Source organism: Eublepharis macularius, chromosome 11 (assembly GCF_028583425.1).
Source record: "Eublepharis macularius isolate TG4126 chromosome 11, MPM_Emac_v1.0, whole genome shotgun sequence".
Taxonomy (NCBI): Eukaryota; Metazoa; Chordata; class Lepidosauria; order Squamata; family Eublepharidae; genus Eublepharis; species Eublepharis macularius.
This window is the reverse complement of record NC_072800.1, coordinates 74,837,566-74,865,458: the sequence shown is the minus strand read 5'-3', so window position 1 is coordinate 74,865,458 and position 27,893 is coordinate 74,837,566. Positions and strand designations below refer to the sequence as shown.

At 40.8% G+C, this 27,893-nt stretch overlaps 1 protein-coding gene across 1 annotated transcript in view; it reads left to right on the top strand.

Moving 5' to 3' along the window:
• Nucleotides 1-27,893, top strand: part of PARD3 (par-3 family cell polarity regulator) — a 706,595-nt gene that overhangs the window by 482,101 nt on the left and 196,601 nt on the right. Inside the window, exons 18-20 of the mRNA XM_054991157.1 lie at nucleotides 2,549-2,593; nucleotides 16,361-16,588; nucleotides 25,575-25,791. Of these exons, the coding sequence (XP_054847132.1) occupies nucleotides 2,549-2,593; nucleotides 16,361-16,588; nucleotides 25,575-25,791 (490 nt within the window). The remainder of the gene's footprint in view (nucleotides 1-2,548; nucleotides 2,594-16,360; nucleotides 16,589-25,574; nucleotides 25,792-27,893) is intronic.

Sequence of the window (27,893 nt, the reverse complement as noted above, 5' to 3'; positions counted from 1 at the left end):
AGTTTGCCAAAAGGCAAATCAAAGCAGGAGGCAGGTATGTCACATTACTAGGTAGAGCACAACTGAAGACAAGATCCAATTAAGTTGGGTGTTACACACTCCCACCCAAAGACCACTGGTGATGAAAGGATAGTGTAAATAAACCGTTAGAGGAGTACTTAATTTTTTGTAATGATCTAGCCATCTCATATATTCACTGAGACCCAGTTTGTCAAATTTGCTGACAAATTTTGACTCATTGACTTCATACTGGCGTCTAAACTTACTCTATGGAGCATGGCAACTTTAATGTTTGGTGCACAATGCCTGGGAAATTGTTTCTCCTCTAGTTTGTATGTACTACCATGTTTAACATCTCATCTGTACCTCTTTATTCTTTTGCACGGATATTGATCCCTTTGGAGTAAGTACATTGAAAGAAGTGTATTGTTGGCAGGTGATTTTATATAACATATTTAAAAGGTGTAGTTTCAGAAGCTTTTTACACAATCAACCAGTGTATAATCAGAGTTGTTTGTTTTGTGATAGTATTGCTTAAGTAGGTTCACCAAGAGAGTTCTCAGTAGAGCTTGTTGCAGAGGCTAATTCCTAGATTTGTTTCTCTGTTTGGTCCAACTGGTAAGAAGTTGCTTTATACTAGAAGCAACATCTGTAAGAGGAAAGCCTTCCAGGGTGGGTCTTCTCTTCTTAAAGATGAGCAAGAGGTTTTAGTTGTGAGCTATAGATGGCTTCTCTTCTGCTAGATAATCCCTAAGTATCAGTTTTTTTTTCCTCTCCTGAATATGCCTGATGTAAATATTAAAGCCATTGGTCTATCTGAAAGTGTGAAGCAAAAGCCAGTTACTCTGGTTATAGCATTTGGTGGTATACAGTGCATTATGTAGTGTGCTCCTGTTGGTACCTGGGGATACTTGGGCATGCGTAGAAAGCTGCCGGTTTTCTGTACAAGATAGAGTGTTTGTTTGCATGATGGATTCTAAATTGATGCTGCTGCATAGAGTGGTCCAGAATAAGGCCAGGTCTATGCATGCAGTAGAATGTAGTGGTAGAATCTTGCAATGGTTAAATGGTTGGTTTATCACTTCCGAATACAGGTGATAGAGAATCCTAAGTTTAATGCTGTCTTATGTTAAAACAAATCTCTGTATAATCCTCAGATGTAAAAATGTGTGTCAGAGGGAGAGAGCTTCTAGCCTGGCCCTTCACATTTTTTCCCATTGCCATGGGAATGCTTAATGTAGGGGAGCTTGGTGTATCTTGACTTCAGACATATTCAGTCTGAAGTCCTTTCTGCGCCTTGGCACTCTGCTTCTTCATTACCACCTCATTCTGCTTCATGTTTGGACCCCATCCTATGTCCATAGTATAGCAAAAATCATCCAACACCACCTTCTGATATTAGGCTATGTTATTCATGTTACTGGGATAATTAATCTAAAGTGGCCTCTTGTCAGGAGTAGGTTATATCCACTGTGATTGGATCTCGTCTTTGATTAGATCTTGTATGCATGTTTGCTACACATAGTAATTTGATACACCTACTGCTTTTTTCGTATTACTTGCCATGGCAGCCTTTGTTTAAAATCAAGAACAGCGACTTTCCTCATTTCCTATGTCTGATAAAGAAGGATCTGGCCCACAAAAGCAGCTTATGCCACAGTAAATTTGTTAGTGTTTAAGACAGCTATGATATATAGTATCCCTTACTGAAAATAAATTAACAGGTGTGATAGCTCTGTTTTTGGGAAACTCTGAATAGTCTATTATAATAAAATACATATTCTACAAGCAGCATACTTTGGTGATATCTATCTGCTTGTTCACAAGCAGTGGGAATAGGTAAGGAAACTATTATCCGCGACTCTGAAAACTTTTCAGGAGCGCTCACTAATTGGTAATATTATAGCAAATTGCCATTCGGATTTTACTAGTATGATGTTTGAATTCTCATAAGGGTGAAATCTGAGAGTAGGAGAGTGGGATAACTATGCATTACTGCATGCCACATGGTCAGAGATAATATAAAATAAAGGCAAACAAAGCCCCCCCCCCAAAAAAAAACCCAGAGGCCCTATTGAATAGTTAAAATAGCCAGAAATAAGCGTTTCTAGCCAAACTTTTTATATCACCTATAGGAGGAATCAGGTGCTTGGATGTAATAAATATGTAAATATTTGTTGCTTTTTATAACACTGGTGGGACTTTTAACCCCCCTCTGCCCTGTTAGATATGGGGTGGTGACTTGCCTTTGCTAGTTCTGATATGCTAGCATGTGCATAACACATGACATTTGCCTGTGATGTTGAAATGACTGACACAACGCATGTTGTTGGTTTCTAGATTTGTTGCTGGGCTGGATTTTGTTTCGTTTCATTTTTGGGGTTGGTTGTTGTTTTTGGCCCCTTCAAGATTGTCTGTGTAACATCGTGTATTTGCATGAACAGTGATGTTGCCCATGTCATCTAACGTTAAAGAGAATATAAATAGTGGATGCATGTGGGATGTGGGCACTAACAGGGCTAACCGTTATACATTTACCTTTTAACAGTAGCTGACGAGACTAAGCTCAGTACAATGGATGACCAGAAAACAGGTAAGAATCGACTGTAGGGTGGTTGCCATAGAAACCTTGGTCAAAGCAGCTATGATTATAGAGCTGCCAATCACAGTGCATGGAAAATAATATTTTAATTGTTGCATGACTCTTGGATTTTTTTACTGTAGCAAATAATTCAGATATTAGAAGATACCACCCTTGATAGTATCTTAGAAGAATAACGAAAAGAAATTGCATAAAAAACCCTGAATCTAGCAACTGTAGCCTTGAAATATAGTTCTTAAAAGACAATCTCATTCACTAGAGCTTTTCAGTGACATGTTCTTTGGGCTACAGCCTTTATAGAGGAGATGCCATAAGAAACCAGAATAGTATTAAGAAATCTGAGTATTTATCTACCAGGTACTATTAATGCCAGGCTGTTAAAAATGTGCTTTTATCTGCAAAGTTCCATCTTCCTTGGATTTACATCCAAATGGAGTTCCCATCTTTCCAACAAGGAGGCAATTAGCTATGTGATACTGAAACGTCTGCTCAGCCTTTTCCTTTATTGAATAAAACTGTTGGATTAGAGCAAAAGGAACTAATGAATGGAATATGTGCCCCAAACCATGATCCACAGACACTTTGCTTTCTCTGCGTAATGGTCATGATGCCAGCTTCCAAAGCATGAATTTATTAGCAATTAAAATAATGCACCAGCTGCAATTATGAGCCTTTATAATTTATTAATACACGTTAGCTTTTGACCTTTGGAATGTTGTTTTAATTAGGGTAGATCTAGAGGACACAGTAACATTGCATGCATGGAAATGGTAACATTACTTAGTTCTAATTAGGAACCATTCACCTTTGAAGCCGGAAAATATTACTTTATTATTATTTTCGGATGACTTGTTGAACAGAGCGTCCCATGACATTGATGATTAATGTTTTGTTTTTTTTAAAAAATGGGTTCTCTGTTTAATCACATCACATTTTAAAGCATAAACAGTCAAATGGAAAGCTGTATTTAAAAGACCTATTGGGGAATGTTTAGCATTTGATACCACAACTTGAGTAGTTCAGAGATCTTGGTAAGTGAGATGTCACAGCCTTGCAGGGAATTGCATGCATTCATTATGGCCTGTGATTAAGGCCTGTTAAGTGGCATTTATCAAAGTGTGTGGAGTTTAAGTGTGTGACATTTTTATAGGATTGGTTGAACTCGCTAGAAGTAGGCTTATATTATTCCTCCAACTGTGGCCCAAGCTGACAGGCATGAGCAAAAGTGATGGGATGAAATGCTAATTTAGAATGTAAATTCTGAGGGGGAGGGTTACATCTTGGTTCTAAACATTTTGTTCTGCATTTATGCTTGCAATGGCCCAGTAATACCACAAATACCTGGGATTTATGGCATTGTACACTTGTTGCTGTACGCACCCAAAACACTTAGATGTGCCTTTGCCGCAAGTCTCTCTTTAAATTTGTATTGTATAACACAGATTTATTTTGTTTGCTTGTTTTTATACACAACTCACAAAATGCCAAAATCCTACAATGCCTCCCTATTCTACCCCACAGTTCATGGGTTTATGAGTGCTTCCTAGTGTTAGCCTGTATTTTCACTTTCATTCTCTTCTATATAGTCTCTCTTACAGAGAGAGCCAGTGTGATATATGGTTATAATGTACAGCTAGGATTTGGGAGACTCAGGTTCAAATACCCTCCCAGCAGTGGAAGCTCATTGGGTGACCTTTGGCAAGTCACTGTCTTTAAGCCTCACCTGTATCACAGAGTAGTTCTTACTACAGCAAAATGGAGGTGAGGGGAATGATGTAAACCTCTTTGAATTCCCACTGTAGAGAAAAAATGGTCTCTATGTTAATAAAAAAACTATTACTCCAAAATATGTGTATTATATGTCGTCAAGTTGCTTCTGACTTATGGCGACCTGATGAATTAATGACCTCCAAAACAAACCTCTTACAGACTGAAGACTCTAGCTTCCTTTATTATGTTAGACTCATGTTGGGTCTTCCTTGCTTCCTCCCTCCTTGAACTTTGCCTTTTCCAGTGATTCTTGTCTTCTCATGATGTGACCAAAGTATGATAGCCTCGATTTAGTTATTTTTGCTTCTAGGAAAAATTCAGGCTTGATTTGATCTAGAACCCACTTAGTTGTCCTTTGGGCTGTCCATGTTACCCATAAAACTCTCCTCCAACACACATTTCAAATGAATCATTTTTCTTACTGCCTGCTTTCTTCTTTGTCAGACTTCTTTGTCTGACTTCTTTGTCAAATAGTGAATCACAAGGTACGGAATAATTAAAAGATTTGATCAAATCGTTCTAGGTTTTCCATAGGTATGTATTCTACACGTATTCATATCTGCAATTCTTTGGCTCAGGCTATAGACAAAAAAATGTGGCTGAATTCAGATCTGGTATTCAGAAATACCATACGTTTTTGGTATTCCTGAAATCTGGGACAGATTCTTGATTCGGGTTCAGTTTAAACTGGGAATATTGAATATATTCTGCCATTATTCCCTATGGGCAAAACTGTCTGGGCGGCTGGGGGGGCGTCATTTTTCAAGCAAACTTCACCAAATTTGCAGAGAACATAGTCCTGCCTCTCCCCTGAGCAAGGAGGTGGAGGATGGCACCAGAAGGGTAAACTGCCCTCTGTGGGGACATAACATAGAGCAGCAATAGCTATGTGCTTTTCAAACTCTGCTTCTTTTTCTCGCACCAGAAATGGCCACACATACTCCTCCACTGAATCACGAAGGCTTTTGCAATTCTTTTAAAAAACATTATAGTGTTATATTGATAACTATTTAGTGTTGTAACAATACTTTCAGTAGATTCTCTGAACTCCCAGCTTTCATTTTTAAAAAGTCTCTAGCCCCTTCCCATGAAGAGATATAAAGAAAAAGACACATTTCCACAGTGGAATGAACAGGCTAGAGACTTTTAAAAAAATGAAAGTTGGGAATTCAGAGAATTTGCTTCCCTATTATTACTATAGTAGGTTGATGTAGCGATAGAAAACAAGATGGGGTGGGGGGAGTGATTCGATTATGATGAATATCCAATCATCTAAAAGTGGGTTAGAGATGGGTGGGAGTGGTGGAACAGCCAAAACCAAAAGAAACATTATACAAGAGGAAGAAATAGACTCAAAGTCAACTTTGAGGGGAAAAAATCAGAGTAAAAGTGGTCTCAAAAGAATTAGGGAAAACCAAAAAACCTGAAGTGAAAACTAAAGACAAAAAGATGTATGAAGAAATCAGGGATAAATTGAAGCAGTATGAGACCAGATCTGACAGGAAAGAACCACACCGAATAACCCTGTGTGAAAGCTTCAGTTAACAACCCTGAAGGCACACTTGGACTGAAAGGTCCTGATCCTAAGCCACAAACTACCTGGCCCAAGCAAGGTAAATATTTAGTGGTTCTTATCAAAAGACTCATTTTACCTGATTTTCTCCTGCTTGATGCAGAGCAGATTGTACAGATAACTTGTACAATTTTCCTGTTTTCAAAAGCCAGGATGCTGAATAAACCTGTTACGAGTTCATAGACAAAAAAGTAAAGTTATTAAAAGATGAACGAGCCAGGTTGATGTAGTGCCAGGTTGATGTAGTGGTTAAGAGCGCGGGACTCTAATCTGGAGAGCTGGGTTTGATTCCCCACTCCTCCACTTGAAGCCAGCTGGGTGACCTTGGGTCAGTCACACAGCTCTTCGGAGCTCTCTCAGCCCCACCCACCTCACAGGGTGATTGTTGTTGTGGGGATAATAATAACATACTTTGTAAACTGCTCTGAGTGGGCATTAAGTTGTCCTTAAGGGTGGTATATAAATCGAACGTTATTATTATTATTATGAAAATGTATTGTGCTGAAGTATATCAACTGCAAACTAGTACAACATATTTTCATTGGCAGGATAAGCTTCAACCTTTTTAAAAATGTGGTTAGGTTTAATTGTATTGACCCCAAATGGAAAGTAAGTTCTCACCAGGACAGATTTTACTATAATATATTTTAAAATTATTTTTCTTTCTTCAGTTCATTTGAACTGCCTAATCCTTGTCAGTGTTTACAGTTCACTCTAAAGGTCAGAAGTATATTCAGTAGTAATTGAGCATGGCTCATTTATTCAGCCTTAAGCTTACAGTAACAATGAACAGGTTATTTCCATATTCACCTTGTCATAATGCTAACAATAGGTCTCTGAGAACAAAAAAAACCCCTTATTAAAGTTACATGATGTTCATGATAATCCATTCATCCGGGGGGGGGGGGGGCACTTAATTATCTTGTTCAATAATGAGTATATTGACATTGTATGCCTCTCCCCCCCCCCTCAAACTTCTATTCATTTAGCATGTGGACCAAAGTATTAAACGGAACAGATCATTTAGAATTATCCACTCACTAACAGTAAAGATCAACTTTCACAGAAGACAGTTGAGATTACCTCAGTGTAATGGATTTGAAATATTTGCTTAGAGCACCTTATGGGAGAGGTGGGATCATCTTAATAGATCATCATACTAGTTGAATCGGTTTGCATGCACAGTGCTGATGAAATGCCAGTTCAATGCTAGCTGGAACCCTGTGGCTGGAAACCTCTGAAAATTAGCTCTGGCTAATTGATTGTATAAATGTGGCTCCCGTATATATCTTGTGAAACTGCAGGTTTGAAGCACTGAAAACATTCATTGCCTGACGTGTGTAATTTAAACCTGTCCTTGTGGGTGCATTAATGCTCTAATTACTGGTCATGCTAACTTCATCCCCCTAGTGGGAGCCAGTGGTGAACATGTGACTGTGCAAGTTCACTCCCCCTTCCCCAAAGTCATGCAAATTTCCCCTTGTGGACTCTGTTGGGTTATACCGCCCAGAGCCCCTGAGGATGGGCGGTATATAAATTGAAATATAAATAATAAATATAAATAAATAAATAAAATATCTCATTATTGATGGCATTGTCCATAGTTTGAACTAGGGATCCTATTCCCCCAGTGCGGGCGGGGGTTCCCTCACTTTCCCTCACTTTCACCCTTCACCCCCACCAACACTCACCTGAATTGCAGGGGAGAAGGGCGCAGGAACAGGCCTCCCGAATGCGCTCCTGGGGGCGGCACAACGATATGACATCATTACACCGCCCCAGGGGCGCGCACGTTTTACATTGGGCCGATTTGGGCCCAAAAAGGGGCCGAATTGGGCCTGTTTGAGGCCAAAATTGGCCAGTTGTAAAGTGCACATGTGCTCCTGCACCTACACAATGACATCACCCAGAAGTGACATCATTGTGCGGGCGCGAGGCCCTGTGTGCTTTGCGTGCAAGAGAGAAGCATGCTGGGGCCACAAGGCAGGTAAGCACCAGGTTCCCAATCTCCCACTGGGACTGTAAGGGGACCTGGCAACCCTAGTTTGAACCCAGCCTTTGATGAAGGTTGTAACAATGGACAGGATTAACTTGAGAGGCAGGAATTGGAAAATTTGTGTTACCACTTCCACACCCTTATACTTATATGATGGCAGCATATCTAGCTTTGGTGATTGGACAGATATGTTAAAATATGTGAACTTTACCATACCTTTAGAATCATGCTTAAGAAAGTAGATTAGAAAGTAATCTCAGCACTGCAAATCATAATTATTTAAATTGCAACATTTTATTAAATATTTAATATTACTTTCGTTAATTGTCTGTTTTGTTAATATTATCAGTGTTATAATTAGTAAGCATCTGAAATCAGAAAGTATGCTGTTGTAGCATAGTGGTTAAGTGGTTGGCCTGCAAGTCAGCACTCTGCTGGTTCAACTCCCACTACTGCCATGAGCTCAGCAGGTGGCCTTGGGTAAGCCACTCCCCTCAGCCCCAGTTCCCCAGCTGTATGGTGGGGATAATAATAACATGGACTTTGTTCATTGCTCTAAGTGGGATACTAATGTGTCTAGAAGAGCAGTATATAAGCACACTGTGGTTGTTATCATTCATTTTAGCGGCCTTTGAAAAACCCTTAAGAAAAAAGAAATGTTGCACATAATTTTAATTATAAAAAGCCTTCTGTATAAGCAACTGTATAACAAATTAGTCCAAATGTGTGACATCACATATATACTGTGATTATGAGAGAAGAGCCAGATTTGTTAGAGGAAAAAATGTAGAAACTAATACAAGAACAGTATGAAAAACATTCAGATTGACAAAGTACAGGAGAACGATTATTGCTAAAATAGGATATTTCCCCTTCATGCCCTCTGAGCAGGCCCACAAATAGGATTCCTTTGTAATGAGATTTAGGGCATGCCAAAAAATGAATACTGCTGAAGGTTCTGAAATGAGGAGTGCTCTTTTCCTCTCATCTCAAACGCTGCTTTTGGTTCCATTATCTCAGTTGAGAGGCAGGGTGGACATCTTAACTCCTCCGTTCCTTTATCGCCATAATGGAAACTTCAGGCTTTTCTCTTCTTGGTGGAATATTAAAGTATTGAAGAGTAATACCTTTTGAGCCATTTTTTTCCAGTTACCCTTTGAGTAATCATAGTATCACTGACCAGTGTTTATTGTTCAGCTCTGTTCCTTTAAGAAATGTAACTAATACTTGGGGGTATTTCCATTTATTTTTTTGTTTATTAACCAGATTTTTAACCTGCCATCCTGCTGTCACAGGACCACCAAGGCAGCTAAAAAAACTAATCAAATTAAAATCTTATTTTAAAAGCCATTAAAACCAACATGTATATGCATCCAAAGAGCCAGTTTGATGTAATGGTTAAGAGCGACGGGACTCTAATCTGGAGAACCGGTTTTGATTCCCCATTCCTCCACTTGAAGCCTGCTGAGTGATTGTTGTGGGGATAATAATAACATACTTCATAAACGGCTCTGAGTGGGTGTTAAGTTGTCCTGAAGGGCGATATATACATTGAATGTTATTATTATCATTATCATTAATTTAAAACCAGAACTTAAATACAAAAGATTTTTTTAAAAGAATTAAAGTATCGGAGAGAGAGGGAATGCCAAATGAAACAAAAAAGTCTCTACTTGCTGGTGGAAGATGTCAACAAAAGGGAACAGTGAATCTCCCTGAGGAGAAAAGCAGGACCTCCAAAGATGACTATAGTGGTTGGGTAAGTTCATAAGGGAGTAGGTGATCCCTCAGGTATGCTGGTTCCAAATCATACAGGGTTTTAATGTCAACACCAGCACCTTGAATTGTGTCTGGAAACAAATTGGAAGCCAGTGTAGAAGAGCCAATACTCACTTCAGTCAACATCCTGGCTGCAGCATTCAGCACCAATTGAAGTTTCCAAACATTTTTCAAGGGCAGCCCCTCATAGAGCGCATTGCAGTAATCTAATCTAGGTGTAACCAATGGTATGTTCCCCAGTGGCCAGATCTTTCCTGCCCAGAAAAGGCTGCCACTGGCTAACAGTTGAAGCTGGTAAAAGGCCACTGCTGGCACTTGCTTATTCAGCAGTAGGCCTATTCCCAAGAACAACCCCCAACTACGAACCTGTTCCTTCAAGGAACCCCATCCCAAAAGGGGGGCACCTTAAATCCTGGGTCAGACCGAGATTGGCTGTCTGCAATGATGCTGTAGACTCAGAGATTTTCTTGTGAATAAAAGGATGAATGGGACTGTGCGGAGGTGTCAAGAGGCCAATTCTAGATCACGGGAATCCCAAGTTCATTCATATACATGAAGATTTCTCATGTTCTCTCTCTTGATTCTGAGCACTGACCCTTCTTCAGATTTTTTTGTGGGTCAAATAATATCTACTTCAGGGTCCACTTCTTTGTACTATTTAGCCTCTAAGGTGTTTATAAACGGCCAATTGCGTAACTTCAGTCCACGTCATATTAATAATGGTGATCAACCCAGAAATGTCCAAGATCATTCCCTGCCAATGCATTGCATAAGTTGGCACCATCTTTGATTCTTTTACCATCTGGGCATTGTGACAATTCTGTTCAGCTCCCTAGTTGGATACTAACATTCTCCATTCAGGCAAACAGCCCTTGAGTGCTCTAGTGAGACCCAGCCAGTCTTGGAGACAGACAGAAGTCATCCCTTTGCTCCACAACCCTGTTGGAGTCCTCCTTTGGGTAGCTTTCCACCAACTCTTGCTTCTCTGTGACTTCCACTGCTCCTGCTTGCTGCCAAGAGGTACAGCAACCATCTGCAGCCAATACCGTGGGTAGGACTCAAGACAGTGTGCCTTAATGAAAACAACTGCATTACCACAATACACAGTTCTAGAATAAATACAGTTCCATGACTAGAATGCAGGCTAAGAAAAGAAATGTAGAAAGGTTGATAAGTTGTTTGAGACTTACAAATCCCAAGCATCTGTCTTCCCTTCCTTGCTGGGAGTTTGCAAATGGGTGCATGCGCAGAGTGGATGCCGATCCTTCTGCATTGCATCTCACACAGCCACACACAAGTTCCAGACATGGTCTCACACACTCCCAAAGGTCCCCAGAAAGTCCTTCTCAGGTCTCTCCCAATGTGTATCAAAAAAGGTTTTAACCAATCTGGGCCTTCAGTTCTGGAGCCCAAATGTTTGCCAAGTCCAGCTTACAGAATAGAGAGGTGTTAACACATGGAAGAGATGTCAGGTTTCCCCCTTGTGGCTGTAAAGTCAAACCTATCTGGTTTGATGAGGTTTTTCCCAGCCTCAGTGATAGCTGAGCGTGTTAGTCACCATAACTATCATGCCCCATCTGTCCTTTTTCCTTCATTCATCACAGATATATTTATCATTTGTACAGAACACTTGCCACTGGAAATCTTCCTTCCTTTTAGAAAGCATTGTGTCCGGGTCTGAGGCTCTGCCCCCGGACTTAACAGGAGAAGGGGAGGAGAGACAGCCAGACGGCCCCTGCTCAACCGCCCAGATAGATACCAAGACCCTGCCACACCCAGCAACAGAGGAAGGGATAGAAACACCCAAGCCCCAGAGAGTCAAACAGGGCAGGTGGAAGCCAGCCAGATCCTCCCTTTGGAAGACTGGGAGCCCAGGCTGGGAGGGAGTGAGGTCAAGAGAGATGAAGAACAGGAGAAAGAGCAAGCCTGGAGGAGGCAAGGAGGGCAGAGGCTTTGGAAAGCTGGAAGTAAGCGGAGGCAGCTGGGACTCTGTCAGGTTGAGCAGGCCTGCAAGTGGACTGAGAGGGAGTGAGAGTGATGTATACCCCCACTCCTTCCATAGAGCGAGAACCTGCACCGTCCCTGACGGCTTCCTAGAATTGAGGTCAGGCATGCTAGCACCCGATATAGCTGCACCCAGGGCAGAACCTGACATATACAGCAGCCAGAACTTCCTTGGCCATAATGGCTTTTACTCCTTTTGTATTTCTGTTGGCAAGACTCTACTCAACCATTCCAACTTAGGTTTCTTATGTAATTCAACATGGTCAGCTGGGACAAATATCTACTTATTTTTATGCCACTGAATGTTCAGTTTGTTTCTGTGGAAGTTTCGTGAGCCAGGACAAGTTAGTTACATGCCTCTTGCCCACATGTCAGCTTATACAATTGTAATGTTCCATAAGCAGAAGGGTGCTTAGACAGCAAACAGTTTCAAGTAAGTAAGCCACACACCATGGGGAAAGACCACAGAGCCATTAACCGGTCTGTGCCAAGAATGAATGAAAAGTAGTAATTAGGCAGATTAGCATATTTTTTAAAAATAGTTGTCTACTGTGTAAATCAAAAGAATGCTAGTTTGGATGAAACTCCATTCCATCAACTTAGACTGCCCTGCCAAAAGGGTTTTGATAAATTAACTGGTCAAATATGGTCAACACCCTGATGGCTCTCTATCTGAAAAAGGGAGCTCTGACTCGAAAGCTCATACCCTGAAAATCTTGTTGGTCTCTAGCATGCCACTGAACTCAAATACTGCTGTTCTCTTGCAAACCAACACAGTTACCCACCTAAAACTGGTTTTAAAGCATTAACTTTAGCAGAACCAAAAAGTTACTTCAATCTGTTATAAGTTTTATATTTATGTTAGTTATAAAAAACCAATTAATTATTTTTGTGAAATAATGACATTTTTTAAAATTGCAATGAATATTTATAAATTTCTGTAAGGTTTCTGTAAATGTGGGCAATTTGTTGAACTGTCTTCTCCTTGGCTTTTATCCAGGAGCAGCAGGTTGAGCCAACAGTTACAAAACTTTTAAAAATGAAATGAACGGAGAAGGAAAGCCAAGTAATAGTGTTTAATTTTTAAGCCCAATTTTAAAGGTAGTTATACTAAGTAGGTGGCTGGTCATGTCTTCTTGTTCGGAGATGCTGGCAGTTGTGAAAAGGGGACAGTAGGAGAAGTTTTGCTGTGCTGCTAGGTCTGGCACTGACTAGTACAAGGGTTTTGGGACCAGCTGTGGTTGCTTTAACCCTCACCAAAATGCAATTAAAAAAGGTTAAGTTGCCATTTACATAGTTAAATGGAATATTTGATGTTGGTCAGCTAGCATATGGCCAGTTGACCAACATGTTAACTCCAGCACTGCTTTCTTTGGAAAGTCCTGGCCATTCCTCGTGGTCTTCTAGAAGAGTATCCTATTTAACAATGGATGCCTCAGAACAGACACTTCTACGTATCTTGTACAAAAATTTCTGTGTGAAGTCCGCTTCAGCAAAAATAATCAGAATTCTGTGTTACCTTAAAGACTAACACATTCATTGTGCATAGGGTGGCAAAAGCAAGAACCTGTTTCATCAAATACATCCAGTGAAATAAAGCTCTTTATGGGTGTCATGACAAAGTCAGATTCTGTGAGCCTTGTGCTACCTACCATCCAGTGAGTCGGTTCCTGAATTGAATTGTATACAGTAAAAAACTGTCTTCTAATGTTCATTTTAAATTTGTTAATATTATGCCTGCCATGCATGGCTGGCAGAAGGGAAGGGTGTTAACTTTGCCCATGGAGCTCATGTTAGTTTCTTATAGGTGGCCAGATTCTTTCAGATACTAACAATAACAACAAAATTCAAGTGTCTTCACACCCAATTTAATATTGATTAATTTTCTCATCATCCAAGCAAAGCTGGTCTTTGTTGTTGGAAGATGGCGCATCCCCATCAAATATAAGCCTTCTGATTAAACCTTAGTTAGCGTTTTGAGAATTTTTAATAAGTGTCTGAAATGGCAACTAAAGAAAAAATGTTTTTTGGGTTCTCGTTAGCCTGGCAAGGGATACGTCGGGTAGTTTATAATGTATTCTGAAAATTAATGGTTAGAAGGATCCAATCCTGTTTTTATTGTGTAGGGTATTTAGTACGGCTGCAAGGCATTGCACACAGTGCTTTGAGTTAGGCTCTTGCACTGTTCCTTACACACGGGGCTTTCCCAGTAGATTTTGCCCTTTGTCCTAATCTATAGACAGCTAAATCATATCTAAGTTCCATTGAAATCAATAGTATTTAACAAATATTAACTTTCTATGGATTAGAAGTCTTAAAGCAACCCCCTCCCCCAGTTCTGCCAACAGTGTCCTTGCTGTGAAATAGTAAGCTATTAACCCAGAAATGGCTTTTATCATCAAAGCATATATATTTTGCTTATGTAGGGATATTTCCCTTTTCCAGTGTCTAAAAATTGTCCACATTTTATGTTGATGACCACCCAAGTTTAATAAATATTCTTCCAATTTCTGCAATCCATTATTAGTTTTACAGTACTCTGGGAACATTAGGTCATATCCCATCTTACTTTTCCTTTGGGATAGTGCAACTTACATAAATATTGTTTTCATAATGATCCATACTGGGCTGCAGGAAATGGGCTTTTTCTTCAGTGTCCCCTATGAGCATACATGGGTACGTAGTACTGTAACTACTCTTTACAAAGGAGTATGTGGCCATTTGGCAATTAGAAAAAAAAACAAAGATAGATGAGCATTTATTTTAAAATAGACATTCCAATGAGGAACTGAATAGGCTTAGACAGTAGGATAACTTTCCCTCCTATTCCAGTGTGGCTTAAGAAATAAATCTGCAACAGCTGCTTTGAATACAGCTTTTTCGAAAGTGTCACTTTTTTATGTAGCAAGGATTGAATGAAAGAGACAAACTTTGAAAAAAATAAGCCAGTCATCATCAGACAAGCTATGTAGCTGCATCTGTAGATGGCTGCAAAGTCAGTGTAAAATCCTGCTGCCTTTTCTTAGTAACACCAACATCAGTAATCTCCCTCTGAAAGAGAGAGCTGCGTGTGATTCTTGCAGCAGACTTTATCCCAAATATTTTGCATGCTATAGATTGTTTACACAGCTGGAAACTTTCCTTTTCCTTTCTTGCTCATCCCACCAGCTGGCCCCTGACTCCAGTTATTCCCAAGTCTCTTTCCTCCCCAAACATTGGGGACCTGTGGGATAAAAGGTGGTTCATCGAAGTGTGAATTCATTGTATTTATAGAGATTCCCCAAGTTTGTGGACACTTAACTGTTTCTGAACTTCTGTTGCAGTTACTTCCTGGCTGTTTTATAGTTCAAGTGTACTGGCGGCTGCTTCTTTGTTCTTTCTTTAGCAGTGTTATTATTTTAGATATTGCTTCAACAAATGGGCTGGTATAGAAGTTAGTCTGGCTTCACGCTAATCGTGCTTAACAATTGGGAGAGTGTGCTCCCTTCCAGAGAAAATTCACTCCAGAAGTGTGAGAAGTTTTTCAGGAAATGGTTTCTGTTATTTTAAGTTAACATTAGATATGCCTAAAAGTACCCTAGCATCAAGTCTAGAATAAGTTTTCTTTATTTAGAAACAAGGATTGCATTCACGTGATAACTGTACTAATGATCTCTAATAAGTGTTTAAGCAGGCAATATTGAATAATAAGTTTAATAAACCCAAGGAAAAAATTCAATTACTAGAGCATACAAAAAATTAATTTTACAGGACCTATTCCTGACCTTTTCAGTGTAATAATTTGTCCGCTGGAATTTTTACATATGCATAGTATTATAAAATTAATTTTGGTATGCTACTCTGATGAATAGGGATATTTTCCTTACATTGATTAATGTTATTTATTAGCTAATATTTCCTATGTAAACACTTATTGGAGAGTATTAGTTCTTTTTATCATATACTGTGGCAATCCCTATTCCTAATCAAGGTAAAAAAAATTACATGATTCACATTTAATCCATAATAAGTGTCTACATGTATTTTTATGTTTAATAACCATATTAACTAATATGGGTTAATTAATCCAAGGGAACAAGTCTGTGTAGAGAAGCCCCCGGGAACACTGTAATGTTTAAGTGTAGGTTATTAAAATTCACTTCATGAAAGTAGCTGTTGAAGCTGAATTTTCCCTAGATGTTATTCTGAGAATGCAGGCTAATTTTAGGTCAATGAAATCTCCTTAATGTTCATCATTTCTAGTGGTTACAGAGAATTGTTTTTCCTGTTTAAAAAAAGAAAATTAACTAGCTATGCCAATCAAATATATAATGCTGACATTTTTAATATTTGAGTTCTGTGTTTTTAACAGCTTGATAATTATTTTATCCTCATTAAAATGGTTGAAATAACAGTGATGGCTTTAACTTCCCACCAATCTTGAGCAGTGGGATTTTGTTAACCGTGTCTGATTCATTGGGTCTGACTTGACACATTCGTAGCTCTAACCAAGAAATCTGCCTAGAATTCCCCACAGATTATAGAGATAATATGAATAATGTTAAGTGTATCCCCAGAGAAAATCTCTGTGGATGTGAACAAAAGGCTATGGCTCCTCCTTGCTAATCTTAATTAACTTTTTTTAATAACTACAAAGGTTCCCCAACCAGAGATGTAGGGCCTTCATTGGGGCTGAAGAAATCCAGCTCGTTAGAAAGCCTGCAGACAGCAGTTGCTGAGGTGACTCTGAATGGTGACATTCCCTTCCATCGGCCACGACCACGAATAATCCGAGGGCGAGGCTGTAATGAGAGCTTCAGAGCTGCAATCGACAAATCATATGATAAACCTGTTGCAGATGAGGATGATGAAGGCATGGAGACCTGTAAGTAAACCTCTCGCGGAAGACTCTTTCGTCATTTAAAAAACATGTTTGGTTACAGATAGTCCTCTTATGGTCCGGTCATATGGTTTTACTGAGCATGAACAGGGCTGTATTTGTCTTTATCCTAATTCTTAAATCTTGTCTCTGCCCAGACTTCCATGTTAAAATTTCATATATACACTACCACAAAGTCAATTGCGTGTTAAAATCCATAAAGTGTTACAGCCCTTTGTAAATGCCAGAGCTACTACTAGCAGTATTATATGATCATTTGTTGCCAAGAGTATGGCACAGTTCTTAGCCAGAAAGCTATTTACAAAGTATGGTAAACAGAGAACTTAGCTGATCATTCTTTCATTCTTGCCAGCCATTTTGTTTCTCCTACTTTTCTATCTCCATGTCCCCCATACTTGAAACAGCCTTCCCCTATCTATTTTTCCCTCCTTCCTGAAGATCTCTTTGGCCAATAGCTTTAGCTTTCCCTTGTTTTTGTTTTGCTATTTGGCACTTCCCATCTCTATCACATCTATCCAATGTTACTTTCTCATCTTCCCCTACATGATACTTTGTTTTTCTGCCTCTTGTCATTCTGGTGGAACTCTCTGTCGGAGGATACTCAGGCCCACCAAGACCTTGTGTCCTTTCGGTGGGCCTGTAAAACAGAGATGTTCTGCCAGGCATTTGGTTGAGGCCAGTATTCAGATCCACCAATTGGCCTCCCTGCCTGTCTCCTACTAATGGGGGGCAATATGGGTCATCTGCCCCATGTAGGAATGGTGACTAATTGCGCACCAACTCATGTCTCCACCCCTCTCTTCTCCTTATGGATTGCAAGGAAGGGTGAAAGGAATCCTGCCCTGGGATACTAGGAACTTGGTGTAGAGCATGAATCTGAAGTTTTATGATTAAATTTTATTATGATGATTTATCATCATCATCATCATTACGTCCCCTTTATATTTGGTAGTGTATAGCACACTATTGGCATTAAGATCCCTTTACATGCACCCTGAGTTGAAAGGGGGCTATTGTTTATGAGGTTACTCTCACACAGGATGGAGTCTATGTAAAGGTTTCTGACCATAAAGTTCTTCCAATAAAATACTTTACCTCATGCAAGCAATACACCTCTTAAAGGATCAGATTTGTTTGTATAGTGTGATGAAAATCCTGTTAGAGGAGCTAGTTTGGTGAATGTTTATACACGGAACCAAGCAGATATGAGAACAACTGTTCCTTGTAAATATCTGTAAAGAGCATCTTGATATCTCATAGCATTAGCAGCATTGATGATTTCTCCATGGCCTGCATTGTACTTTGCATATGATACTATATAAGGGTGTGCACTAAGAAAATTTCCATTTCACTTTTGGTTCCAGGCGTTCTGGACTAATTCCATTCCATTATGGGTTTGTTCTGGGTGGGCCAGTACTAGCTCAGATTTGATCCATTTTTTGTCATGAGTTTCTGCCCGTTGTGTGCGCACAAGGCAGCCATTAGCTGTACATGTGCAGATGCACGCTGTTCTTTTCAAGGGGGTTGGGGAAACGAGGCTCTGGGGCAGCTGTTTTTTACCTAACAACATCAAAATCACTCAGAACTCCTCCTTCTAAATCATTGGTTGACCCGCCAAATTTGAACATACAACAGGGCTCAGTCACAGACTCGAAGAATGCTTGGGGATGAGAAAGACATCAAGGCAAGTACTGGGGCTGTGCATGTGCACACTGTTCATTTCAAGGGGGGATTGGAGAAATGAGCCTTTATTCAGGCATAATCAAGAAAACATCACAAATTCACCTCTCAGTCCAAAAACCCATCAATCCAATGAGTTTCTCCTCCAGCACAAAACACACACAACAACAATGGACCCTGAAGAGTGTGCACAATCGCAGGAAACTGTCTGGCAGCAGCCCAGGATCCAGGCAGGAGAGCTTTTCATTGCCAACCAGTGCAGCAAAAAATTTCAAAATCCTGCTTTACAAATAGGGGCAATAATTTACATTTGAGTTCTACTGTTGCTTGTTGATGCTACGTTTCCCTGCATTTTGTAGTTGTGTTCCCACAACGAGCGGTGCCCCCTCTCCAAAAAAACATGCACAGCACCTTCCCCTCTTCCCTTCAATGGAGTTAAATTGAAGAGATGTTTCCAATGGGCAGAGAGAGGAGTCAGCCTCCGTGCCTTTCGAAGACCCAATCGGCAGGGAGAATGCCCGGGAAAAATGCACACTGCACACATTGCCCTTTTTGCCAACAGGGTTAAAGTTAAGGGCAGTTCAGTCTCTCCCTCCTTGGGGTGGTTGCATGCAAACTTGCCATTAAGGAATCGGGGGGGGGGGCATTGTTACAGTCTCATTTCCCTATTTTGTTCCACCATTTCGGGAGCTGCTTTAACGGACTGAATTAGTGATTTCTGTGTATATTTTCAGCTTATTTGTTCCCTTATGAACATCTCTAACAATTGAACTCCAATGCAAGAATCATTGGGACAACAACATGATAGAAGAGGGCACCCTCCCCAAATGCCAAAGGCCCTATTCCCTACAGGAAGTGCCTCTTATTGGCCTACATGCTTTGGTGCCACTGAATGAGGTCAGAGGCAAGGGGGGAATACTTTAGTTCAATATAGAAATGGATCCTGGAACCTCAAGGATGGAGCCAGATGGGTCAGTGGCAGGAACAGAGTGAGACAGATGGAGGGTGAGGGAATAGTAAGGGACAGTAGAGTTTGAATGACAATGGATGCGAGGAATGGAGAGAGCAGAGGAAGCAGGACAATTAGAGGATCTAAGTTCTAAACATAGCCAGAGAAGGAAGACCTAGTAAGTGAGGTTCCTTGTCTTACTGGCCACTAGGGCCCCCATGTATTATAGAAGTACATGGAACAAGGCCTGACCAGATAGTTAACATCTGCAAGGAATAAAGACTTCTCAGTTCTTAGTAAGTGCCTTGGATCTACTTTCGGAAGAGTAAAATGCTTTAAGTTTCTCATGCTCCTAGTTATCTGATACAAGCTATAGTCACAGTGTTTGGTATAGTTTTGCTTTGTTTTTGGAAAATTATGGCTACGGACTTTAATGTGCTTTGGAGCCCTTCCAAATAATTTAATTTCTCTTGAGCATTTATGCACAGCAAAAGTCACCTTATGGTGGCATGTTAGGACAAGGAAAGGCAAAAGGTTCCCCCCCCCCATCTAGATGCTATTGCAAATGAATTCACCAATTCCAGATTTATGAAGTATATAAAGGGAATTAATTTACTGAAAAAGGATAATAGAAAAGACTGTCCTTCTAAAGTTTAACAAAAAAGAGAGAGAGAAGTTACATTTAAGATAAAAAATTTCAGCACTGCAAGTTCATCCATAAAGTGAGGAAAAATTGCTGCTTGCTTTAATTAGAATATGTAAGGCTGGCAGGTCTAATAAAGCATAAAGCTAATGATCAGCTATTACTGATCCTAATGGGCATTCATTTACATTTAAAATTCTTTAACCCTAAGAATGACCCAACATGTGGAGAATGTCATTAACATAAAAGAATCTCTTCAAATTTAACCTTATCATTATTGAACAGTGCAGCGATGGGCTGATAAAATGACAGTCCATATTGAATGACAATAAGTGAGTAGAAAATTAATTCAAACAGGGCAGAACTGTATGAAAATTATGAATTTGTTAACCTTGATTTTCGTAGTATTTTCCACTTGTCTCCTCAATGAAACAATTGGTTTTTGCTTGCCTTGTGTTATAAATTTATGAATGAAAAAGGAGGAGGTGGGAAAGCCCAGGTGATTAATTTGTTAGCTTGTCTGATGCAAGGACTTGGAAAATGAATTTGCACTCTCAGCTTTTTATGAATGTGTTTACGTTTTTGAAAACTCTTGTGAAAATGAGTGAATTTAGTCCTATAAGCTCACCGTTCCTATTTTTGATCAGTTTCTAAAAATCCTGTTACTGAGTGTGAGAACTTTTTAAAGATAATTTTCCTTCAGCAATAGCACAGTCTTAATTTTGCTTAATGCAGGACCTGACAGTTTCAACTGATTAAATGCTGTACTGGTGCTACCTGTCTATTATTACGCAGTGGCCAAGGAAGAAAGAAATGGGGATAGTTCCAAGCGTCCCATATGAAACCAGAAACCTCATTATCTTGCACTTTGTACTGGGGGCATGGCAGTCACTGATTTTGTCTCCTATTCTGAATAATCCCAGTACATTTAACTTTTTTTGCTAGCTGGGTTGATGGGAGTGCAGATGGAACAACAGGACAAAAGGGTTCTAGGAAAACCCTGTTGTATAAACTAGATTTTGCATGCAATTCTTTGAATTCAAACTAGACTATATAGTAATCTTCCAAAATGTGTGCCTGAGGTCCTGAGACCTGTTCCACAACAGTTGATGTAACTACATAAATAATGGTACAATCTACCCCCTGGAAGTATGGAGAGGCTCAAAGATGCCTGCTGTAGTTGTGATAACACTAGAGTAGAGGCTTATTGGCTTTCCATTCCTGAAAATAGCCAGGTACATTGTGTTGCCCTAGATGCAATGCAGGTCTGGCTTGTGGGTATTGCGTTAAAGAACTTCACTGAGCCAAGTGGGGATGGATCATGCCCTATAATTTTTCTTCAGTTCTAAAAATATAGAGAGAATTCTAAGAATGTAATTCTGCTGAATCAAACTAGTAGTCCATTTAATCTAGCATCTTGTTTTCTGCATTGTCAGCCGCGTGTTCACACAATGCCTATAGTGACAGAGGCTCAAGCTGCCCCTGTTGCTGCTCCCATGCAGAAGTATACTACCTACGATCATGGATGTTCCATTTAGCCAGCAAGCGTCTGCTAAAAAGTTTTGCAATTTTCATCATCTAGAATGCCGTTTTCTCTCACTGCTCACCCTGGCAGTGGTTTTAGATTGGCTAGTTTTACAGGTAAGAGTATTTCCTTGTGCCAGCTGGAGCATTTCTTTATCTGAGTTTGCAGTAGAGTGGCACTGAAGAGTTTTGTCAAGAAGTCTTGAAAATGTGACGTATCCTGCAAGCAGGATATGGGTTTTATACACATTATATATCATATATCTAATTTGCAAGTGGACCCCTGGTGTCAATCCTTAAATCAGCCAATCCACCACACTTGCCTACAAAACATGTTTCTACAAACTTGGGGGAACCCCAGGTTTGCAAAAGAATATGAAAACCTAGGAAAATTACATTGAGGGGAAGTTAAACTCCTGAAAACACAAAAAATATTATCTGCACATGTGCACAAAACCCACCTCTCCACGGCTTCAGGGGATGAACCTTCAGCCACCAGGCAGCCCTGCTCACCACAGCCACCGAAGGGGTGAAGCTAGGGATGGGCACCCAGGGATTCGTTGGCACTACCACAGACAAAGAAAAGTAGAAGCTGGCAATGGCTGGGCAGGCCCATTAGTGAGACCAGGAGCCTTCCCCATCCCTCTGTGGTTTTCCTACCTGCCAGGCAGCCACCAGCAAGAATCAATGACAAAGTGAAGCACAGGCTGCCCGACTGCCTCCGTCACTTCTGTTCCAGGAGGGCGGGGAGGGGGGATTTTCTGTTCCAGAGTGGCAGGTGGCCACTCTCTGCTGGTAGTGGTGGTCAGGGGACCAAGGAGACTGCTGTGGCTCCATGCAGTTCCCCCCTGCTATTCTTCCATTGAAGAGGCACAGGCAACTGCCTGGTCTCCATGCCCCTTTGCTGCATCGCCAGCTCACCTGCCCTCACACATCACTTCAACGTGAGAGTTACAGGTGGGAAGCTTCCTGCTAGCATAGATGTTGGAGGGGGGACACCAGGAAGCTTAGCCTGGGTCCCTCTCAACCCCCCCCCTCATGATTCTTGCAGGGCCACTCCCCTTATTGTGTGTATATATTTATGTGTACACACATACAGACACACGCGCATGCACACTTGTGTATAATTGTTCTTGGAACAATAGACTATTCAAACTGTTAAACAGTGTATGAAAGACAAACAGACGGGTTTGAAGAAGGGTGAGCTGAGCCCCTGTCGATGTTAATAGCTATAATCAGAGAGAGACCAGCTGAAAGCAGGGGGCACTTGAATCGTATGAATCGTTGTATTTGTTTTGTGACTCTTAGAACGGCTGGTAAGCAACAGAGTTCCTTCTGCTGGTGCATCGTCTGTCAGCAAGCCATTTGAATCTGAACAAATTGGCAGCACTTTCTAATCTCTGTTGAGTCTTAATTGCTAAAGCCTCTGCTCGTATTAAATAACACAATAAGCAGTCTAGGAGCCCAGTTACAGAACAGCTTCCCATTCAATAGTTACTTGGTTGCCTCTTGTCTCCTCCATGGCGTAATTAGGAGAGTTGCTTCACAATACATCGTCTGTAGATCCTCTTCAAAATATTGTGTGTCTGCTGCTTAACTGATATTCACAATGCTAGCTGAATTATTATTTTAGCTGTTGTGACCAAAGTGGGAAAAATCCCCTCCTGTGTGTTATGCCTAAAGCTGCCTTATTCCGAATTAGACCCTTGGTCTAACAGGGTGTCACGTCCTTGAGCACCTGACTCTGGGAGCGAAGGGGAGCTGCGGGTCTGTCAGACCAAGCGGGAAGGGGGAGAGCAGAGCTGCCCTTCCAATGGAGCCAGTGGCTCAGCTGCAGCCTGCAGGGCAGAAGGGATAGCAGGGCGGGTCTGCAATGGAACAAACAGAGGAACTGGCAGCTAGTGCTAGCTTTCTTGGAGCAAAGGCCTCCCCTAGTGCAGTGGTCTCCTTGGAAGAAGAGTCTCTTCAGGAGTCAGCTGAGGGGGGCAGGAACTAGGAATGGTCAGGAGAAGAAGAATAAAAGGCCCCAGCAGGGAGAAACAAAGCAGGAAGCTAGGGATGACAGTAGCCAGTGAGATTAGGAATTTTCTTGTATTTGGTAAGTTCAAACCTGACTCACTTTTGCTGTAGCCACACAGCAGCAGAGCGAAAAGGAATGTTTAAAGTGCCCAAGGGTCTGATTTGGCTTGGGATCATAACGCAGGTGGAGTGGGCTCCTGCCTCCCTTCTCCCTGCTCCGTTGTCCCAAGCTGAAACAGTCTTGCATGAAGTAATTTGCCCTGTAGCTCCAAAGTGGAGGGCCAGTTACTCCCCCCAGTGCCATTCCACCTCAGGAAAACAGCACTGGAGAAGGAAGGCAGCAGGCCCTCCTTCTCCCACACCATCATCCCAAGCTGAATCAGGCCCCTCCAACTTTAAAAATTCCTTTCCTCACTGCTGCTCTATGACTGGTGGGAAAGCAAGTCAGGTCTGGGAAACCTGATTTGCCAAAACATGTAACCTTGGAGGCAGTATCCTTGCCCAAGAGTAACAGCAGGTGGCACCTCTTGAGCCATTGATGGTGGGGTTGATTTGTTTCAGAGAGAGAAAAGGGTGATGTCTCATGGAATATGCAGAGAATCACTCTGGTAACACTGAGGCGCACTTCTTTTTCACAACCTTTTCTCGAACATCAGCTATTATGAATCACAAGGGTAGCCCAGGAGGACACACAAGGGAAGGAAAACAACATTTCCTCCCTGCTAGTCTATGCTTCCTCTCCGCTTTTTGTCATCCTGTACCCCACCCTCCCGATTGCCCAGTTTTCCATATCTTTCCCAACCTGCCCAATTAGCCATCTGCCCAGAGGTTTTTTCTTCTCAGCAGAGGCCATCTCTTTTTTTTGTTTAAATAGGTTTTTTATGATGTAGATTTCTAAGCAACACAAGATGTTGACAGGGTTTTTTAGGCCACTTGTATGTATGGGTGGGGGAGGATTAACTGTCACTTTTTAGCTTTTCATATTAGGGGGCAGATTTGGTGATTTTCTTGCTTTAAGCTTCCCTCCCCCCAAATCTGCATGGGACAGTCACCAATTGCTTATAGGATATATTATTTGTTTGTTCTTTTAATGCTACATCAAGTAAAAAGTCTTACTATTTAATAGCTTCACTTCAAATACTACATCATATTGCATTTCACGTATCTTTCTCGTGCCCTGCATCTGAAAATCATTGTGTTACTCCAGTGCTCAATGGAGACGCCATGTATCTTTGTCAGCCTCCTTGAGAGCTGCTATAGCATAGGGGTTAAGTGGTTGGGTTGTGAATAAGCACTCTGCTGGTTCAACTCCCACTGCTGCCGTGAGTTCAGCAGGCGGCCTTAGGTAAGCCTCTCAGCACCTGTTCCTCAGCTGTTTTGTGGGGGATAATAGTTACACTGACTTTGTTCACCACTCTGAGTGGAGCACTAATCTGTCCAGAAGAGTGGTATATAAGCACAGTTGTAATTATCCTTGTAGACGAAGTGAGACTGAATGGGTGTTTTTCTTTCATTTTTTAAAAAATGTCATGAACGTGCATGAATTAGTTTTTTATTCTAATGTCTCAGTCTTTAAGCCAGCTCTCACATCGCAATGAGTGTGAACCATCCAAAATCAAAGATTTTGAGGTCCCATTATGTCCTGTAGGACAGATTGTAGGCACATACTTGAACTCCCTCACTGAAATCAGGTCAACTGTGGCTAAGTCATTCCCAATATATTTTGCCTTTTTCCTTTCCTTAAAGCCAGGAGGGAAATTGATCTAGTGTACAGATGTCCATGAGAAATTATTTTGTAATTATTTTGTACATAGCAGATTTCATTATAATATACAGGGTCCTGAGGAGGCATCATGCTATGAAAGCGCAAAGGTGAGACCAGGAAACTCACTTCTCCCATCTTGTAAAGCATCATGAAGCCTATTCTATGTGGTGTCCCAAAACAAACCGAAACTGTTATGAATGGAGAACTGCGGTTTACAGTTTTGGATGACTACCTGTAATGGAATGTGTGCTGTCCACTTATCATGGATGAGCAGATAGTTTACACAATAACTCTGTAATTGACTGTTAATCTGTCTGAAAATTGATGTCAAAGAAAGACTTCTTCATCTTCATTTCTACCAATGCCCACTAAAATTATCTAATTCTTTCAGTGGAGGAAGACACCGAAGAAAGCTCACGATCGGGTAGAGAATCTGTGTCCACATCTAGCGACCAGCCATCTCATTCACTTGAGAGACAGATGAATGGCAGCCAAGATAAAGGGGACCGGAAAAAAATTGGAAAGGACAAAAAGAAAGATCGAGATAAAGAGAAGGATAAGATTAAAGCCAAGAAGGGAATGCTCAAGGGCCTCGGAGACATGTTCAGGTAGGAGTGTGGGTCAACCATTGAGAGACAATATAAAGTTTTTATGTCTTGTTGCATGTGTTATGCTGATGATCAAATGCCATGTTTGGGAGTTGGTGGCCTTTTTTGTACCACAATGTGCATTTCAGTCTTTTTCCAAAATGCTATTCAAGCATATTTTAAATGCATCGTTTCAAGCTTCGTAACTATCATTTTATCCACATGGATTCTTAACAGAACAAGAGAGACTTATTTCTATCATATTTTAGTAACACCTCCAGACCTCTTAGCCATTTATGAGTTCAGCATTTTTGCAAAATAAAGGAACACTCAAGGATTGCTCAATATTTTTCATATGTTCTGATGATTTGTTATCGGAAAGTTCTGACACTGTTTATCTACACATATAAGCTCTGGGAGATATAGTGTTACAAAAGCACAAAGAGTCTCACTTCACTCAGCTCATTAAGCATCATGAAGTCTACATGTGTGGCTCTTGAAAGACAAACACAATTATGAATGAGAAACTGCAATAGGGCAGTTTCAGGTAACTGGGTGGAACTCTATGCAGTTTTATACCAGCACAACCCTTCTGATTTTGCAGTTTACCACTTGTAATGGTAAAGTTTTTCAGAACCAAAGTAAGGAGCTGTTTCACACTATCGGCTTGTTATAAAAGAGTTGCCTCTCTCTGATAATATTTCAAGCAGTTCCATGATGCAGTTTGCATTTGTGAACTGGGCATTAGCCATCTGGAGCTGCACATAGTTCCTGAAGGAGTAGTGAAAAATGCTCCTTGATTTGTTTGTGTCTCAGTTATTAATGAGAGATAAATGTTAACGTTATTTTTGTCTCCTTCTGCTCCCATAGCTCCGAAAGGGCGGTGTGTGTGTGTGTGCTTGTAGACACAAGAGGAAGCATCAGAAACATTCTACCCATTTGCACAACTGTTTTGAGCAACACTGCAGGACTTTTCTAAGAATAAAATGTTGCAGCTTAAATACTGTGGGGCAAGAAATATTTAACTTGCTCTTAACAGAACATGATAGACACCTAAATTCTCTAGAAGGCACAACAAACCCATCAAAATAATTACTGTAAAACACCCAGTAATATAGTGGGGAAAACCCTATTGTTAATAAATCGTTAAGACCTGTTTTTGTTTTTAAAAATGTTATCTTTCATAAGATGGCATCCAAGACAGTCAGTTGGTGAAATGTATCTGTTAGTTCGTGAAATTTATTTGGGTATAGTTTCCTGTGTTTACACAGTAGAGTGAATTGTGGCCTTCTAAGGCCCCCTTCCTGCCTTGTTTTCTAGACAGAAGAGCTCTGCCAAAGTCTCTTCCAAAGGGACGGGGCAGAAACAAACGTGCCCGCCCATCCCGAGAGCAGCTTTCTGACATGGAATGACATGTTGCTTTGTTAACATTGGGTTTCCTTCTGAAGGAATAAGCAATCAGATAAAGATGCAGCACTCCCCCCTCCCCAAACAATATAGTGTGATTTTTCTCCCCCTTACTGTCAGCTGTCATGTAGGTAGGCCCTCTGTTCCCTTGTCCTTAGCTGCTGTTGTATCATGTCACATAAAATATTGAAAAATCTGTTTCTGAGATATGATGTTCAATCTGCTCATTCTCCTTTAGTTCATGTTGCATGGGTTCCCCCCTCCCATGCTGTTTCATGGTTAGATATGTCTGGAAGACGGAATTACTTGGCATCTCTGGGATTTTTTTTAAATGGCTTGTCAGCGTAGCAGTTTGGAGCAGCCATCACATGAGCCCACTCTGAAAGACTAGGCTTGGGAGATGGAAGACCACAGATTTCCTCTTGCCACCTCTCCCCTGCCTCATCTTTCCCCTGTGGCTCTTAATGATGTCTCAGGGTTTATGTCTGAATCAGTGTTAACTACGGCTAAGAAAATCTTAAGATTTACCCCTTGTCTGGAATTTGAGACTGTCTTTTCAAGCTGTTAACAAATCCTAGGATTGGAAATAAATCCTAGGTTTGTGTTAGTTTTGTTTAATATCCATGAAGACATGAAACAGATAGTGAGGTTTTATATGTTTTGCCTTGCTGGTAATGCATATAGGTCATTGGGATTTACCTACCTATGTATTACAT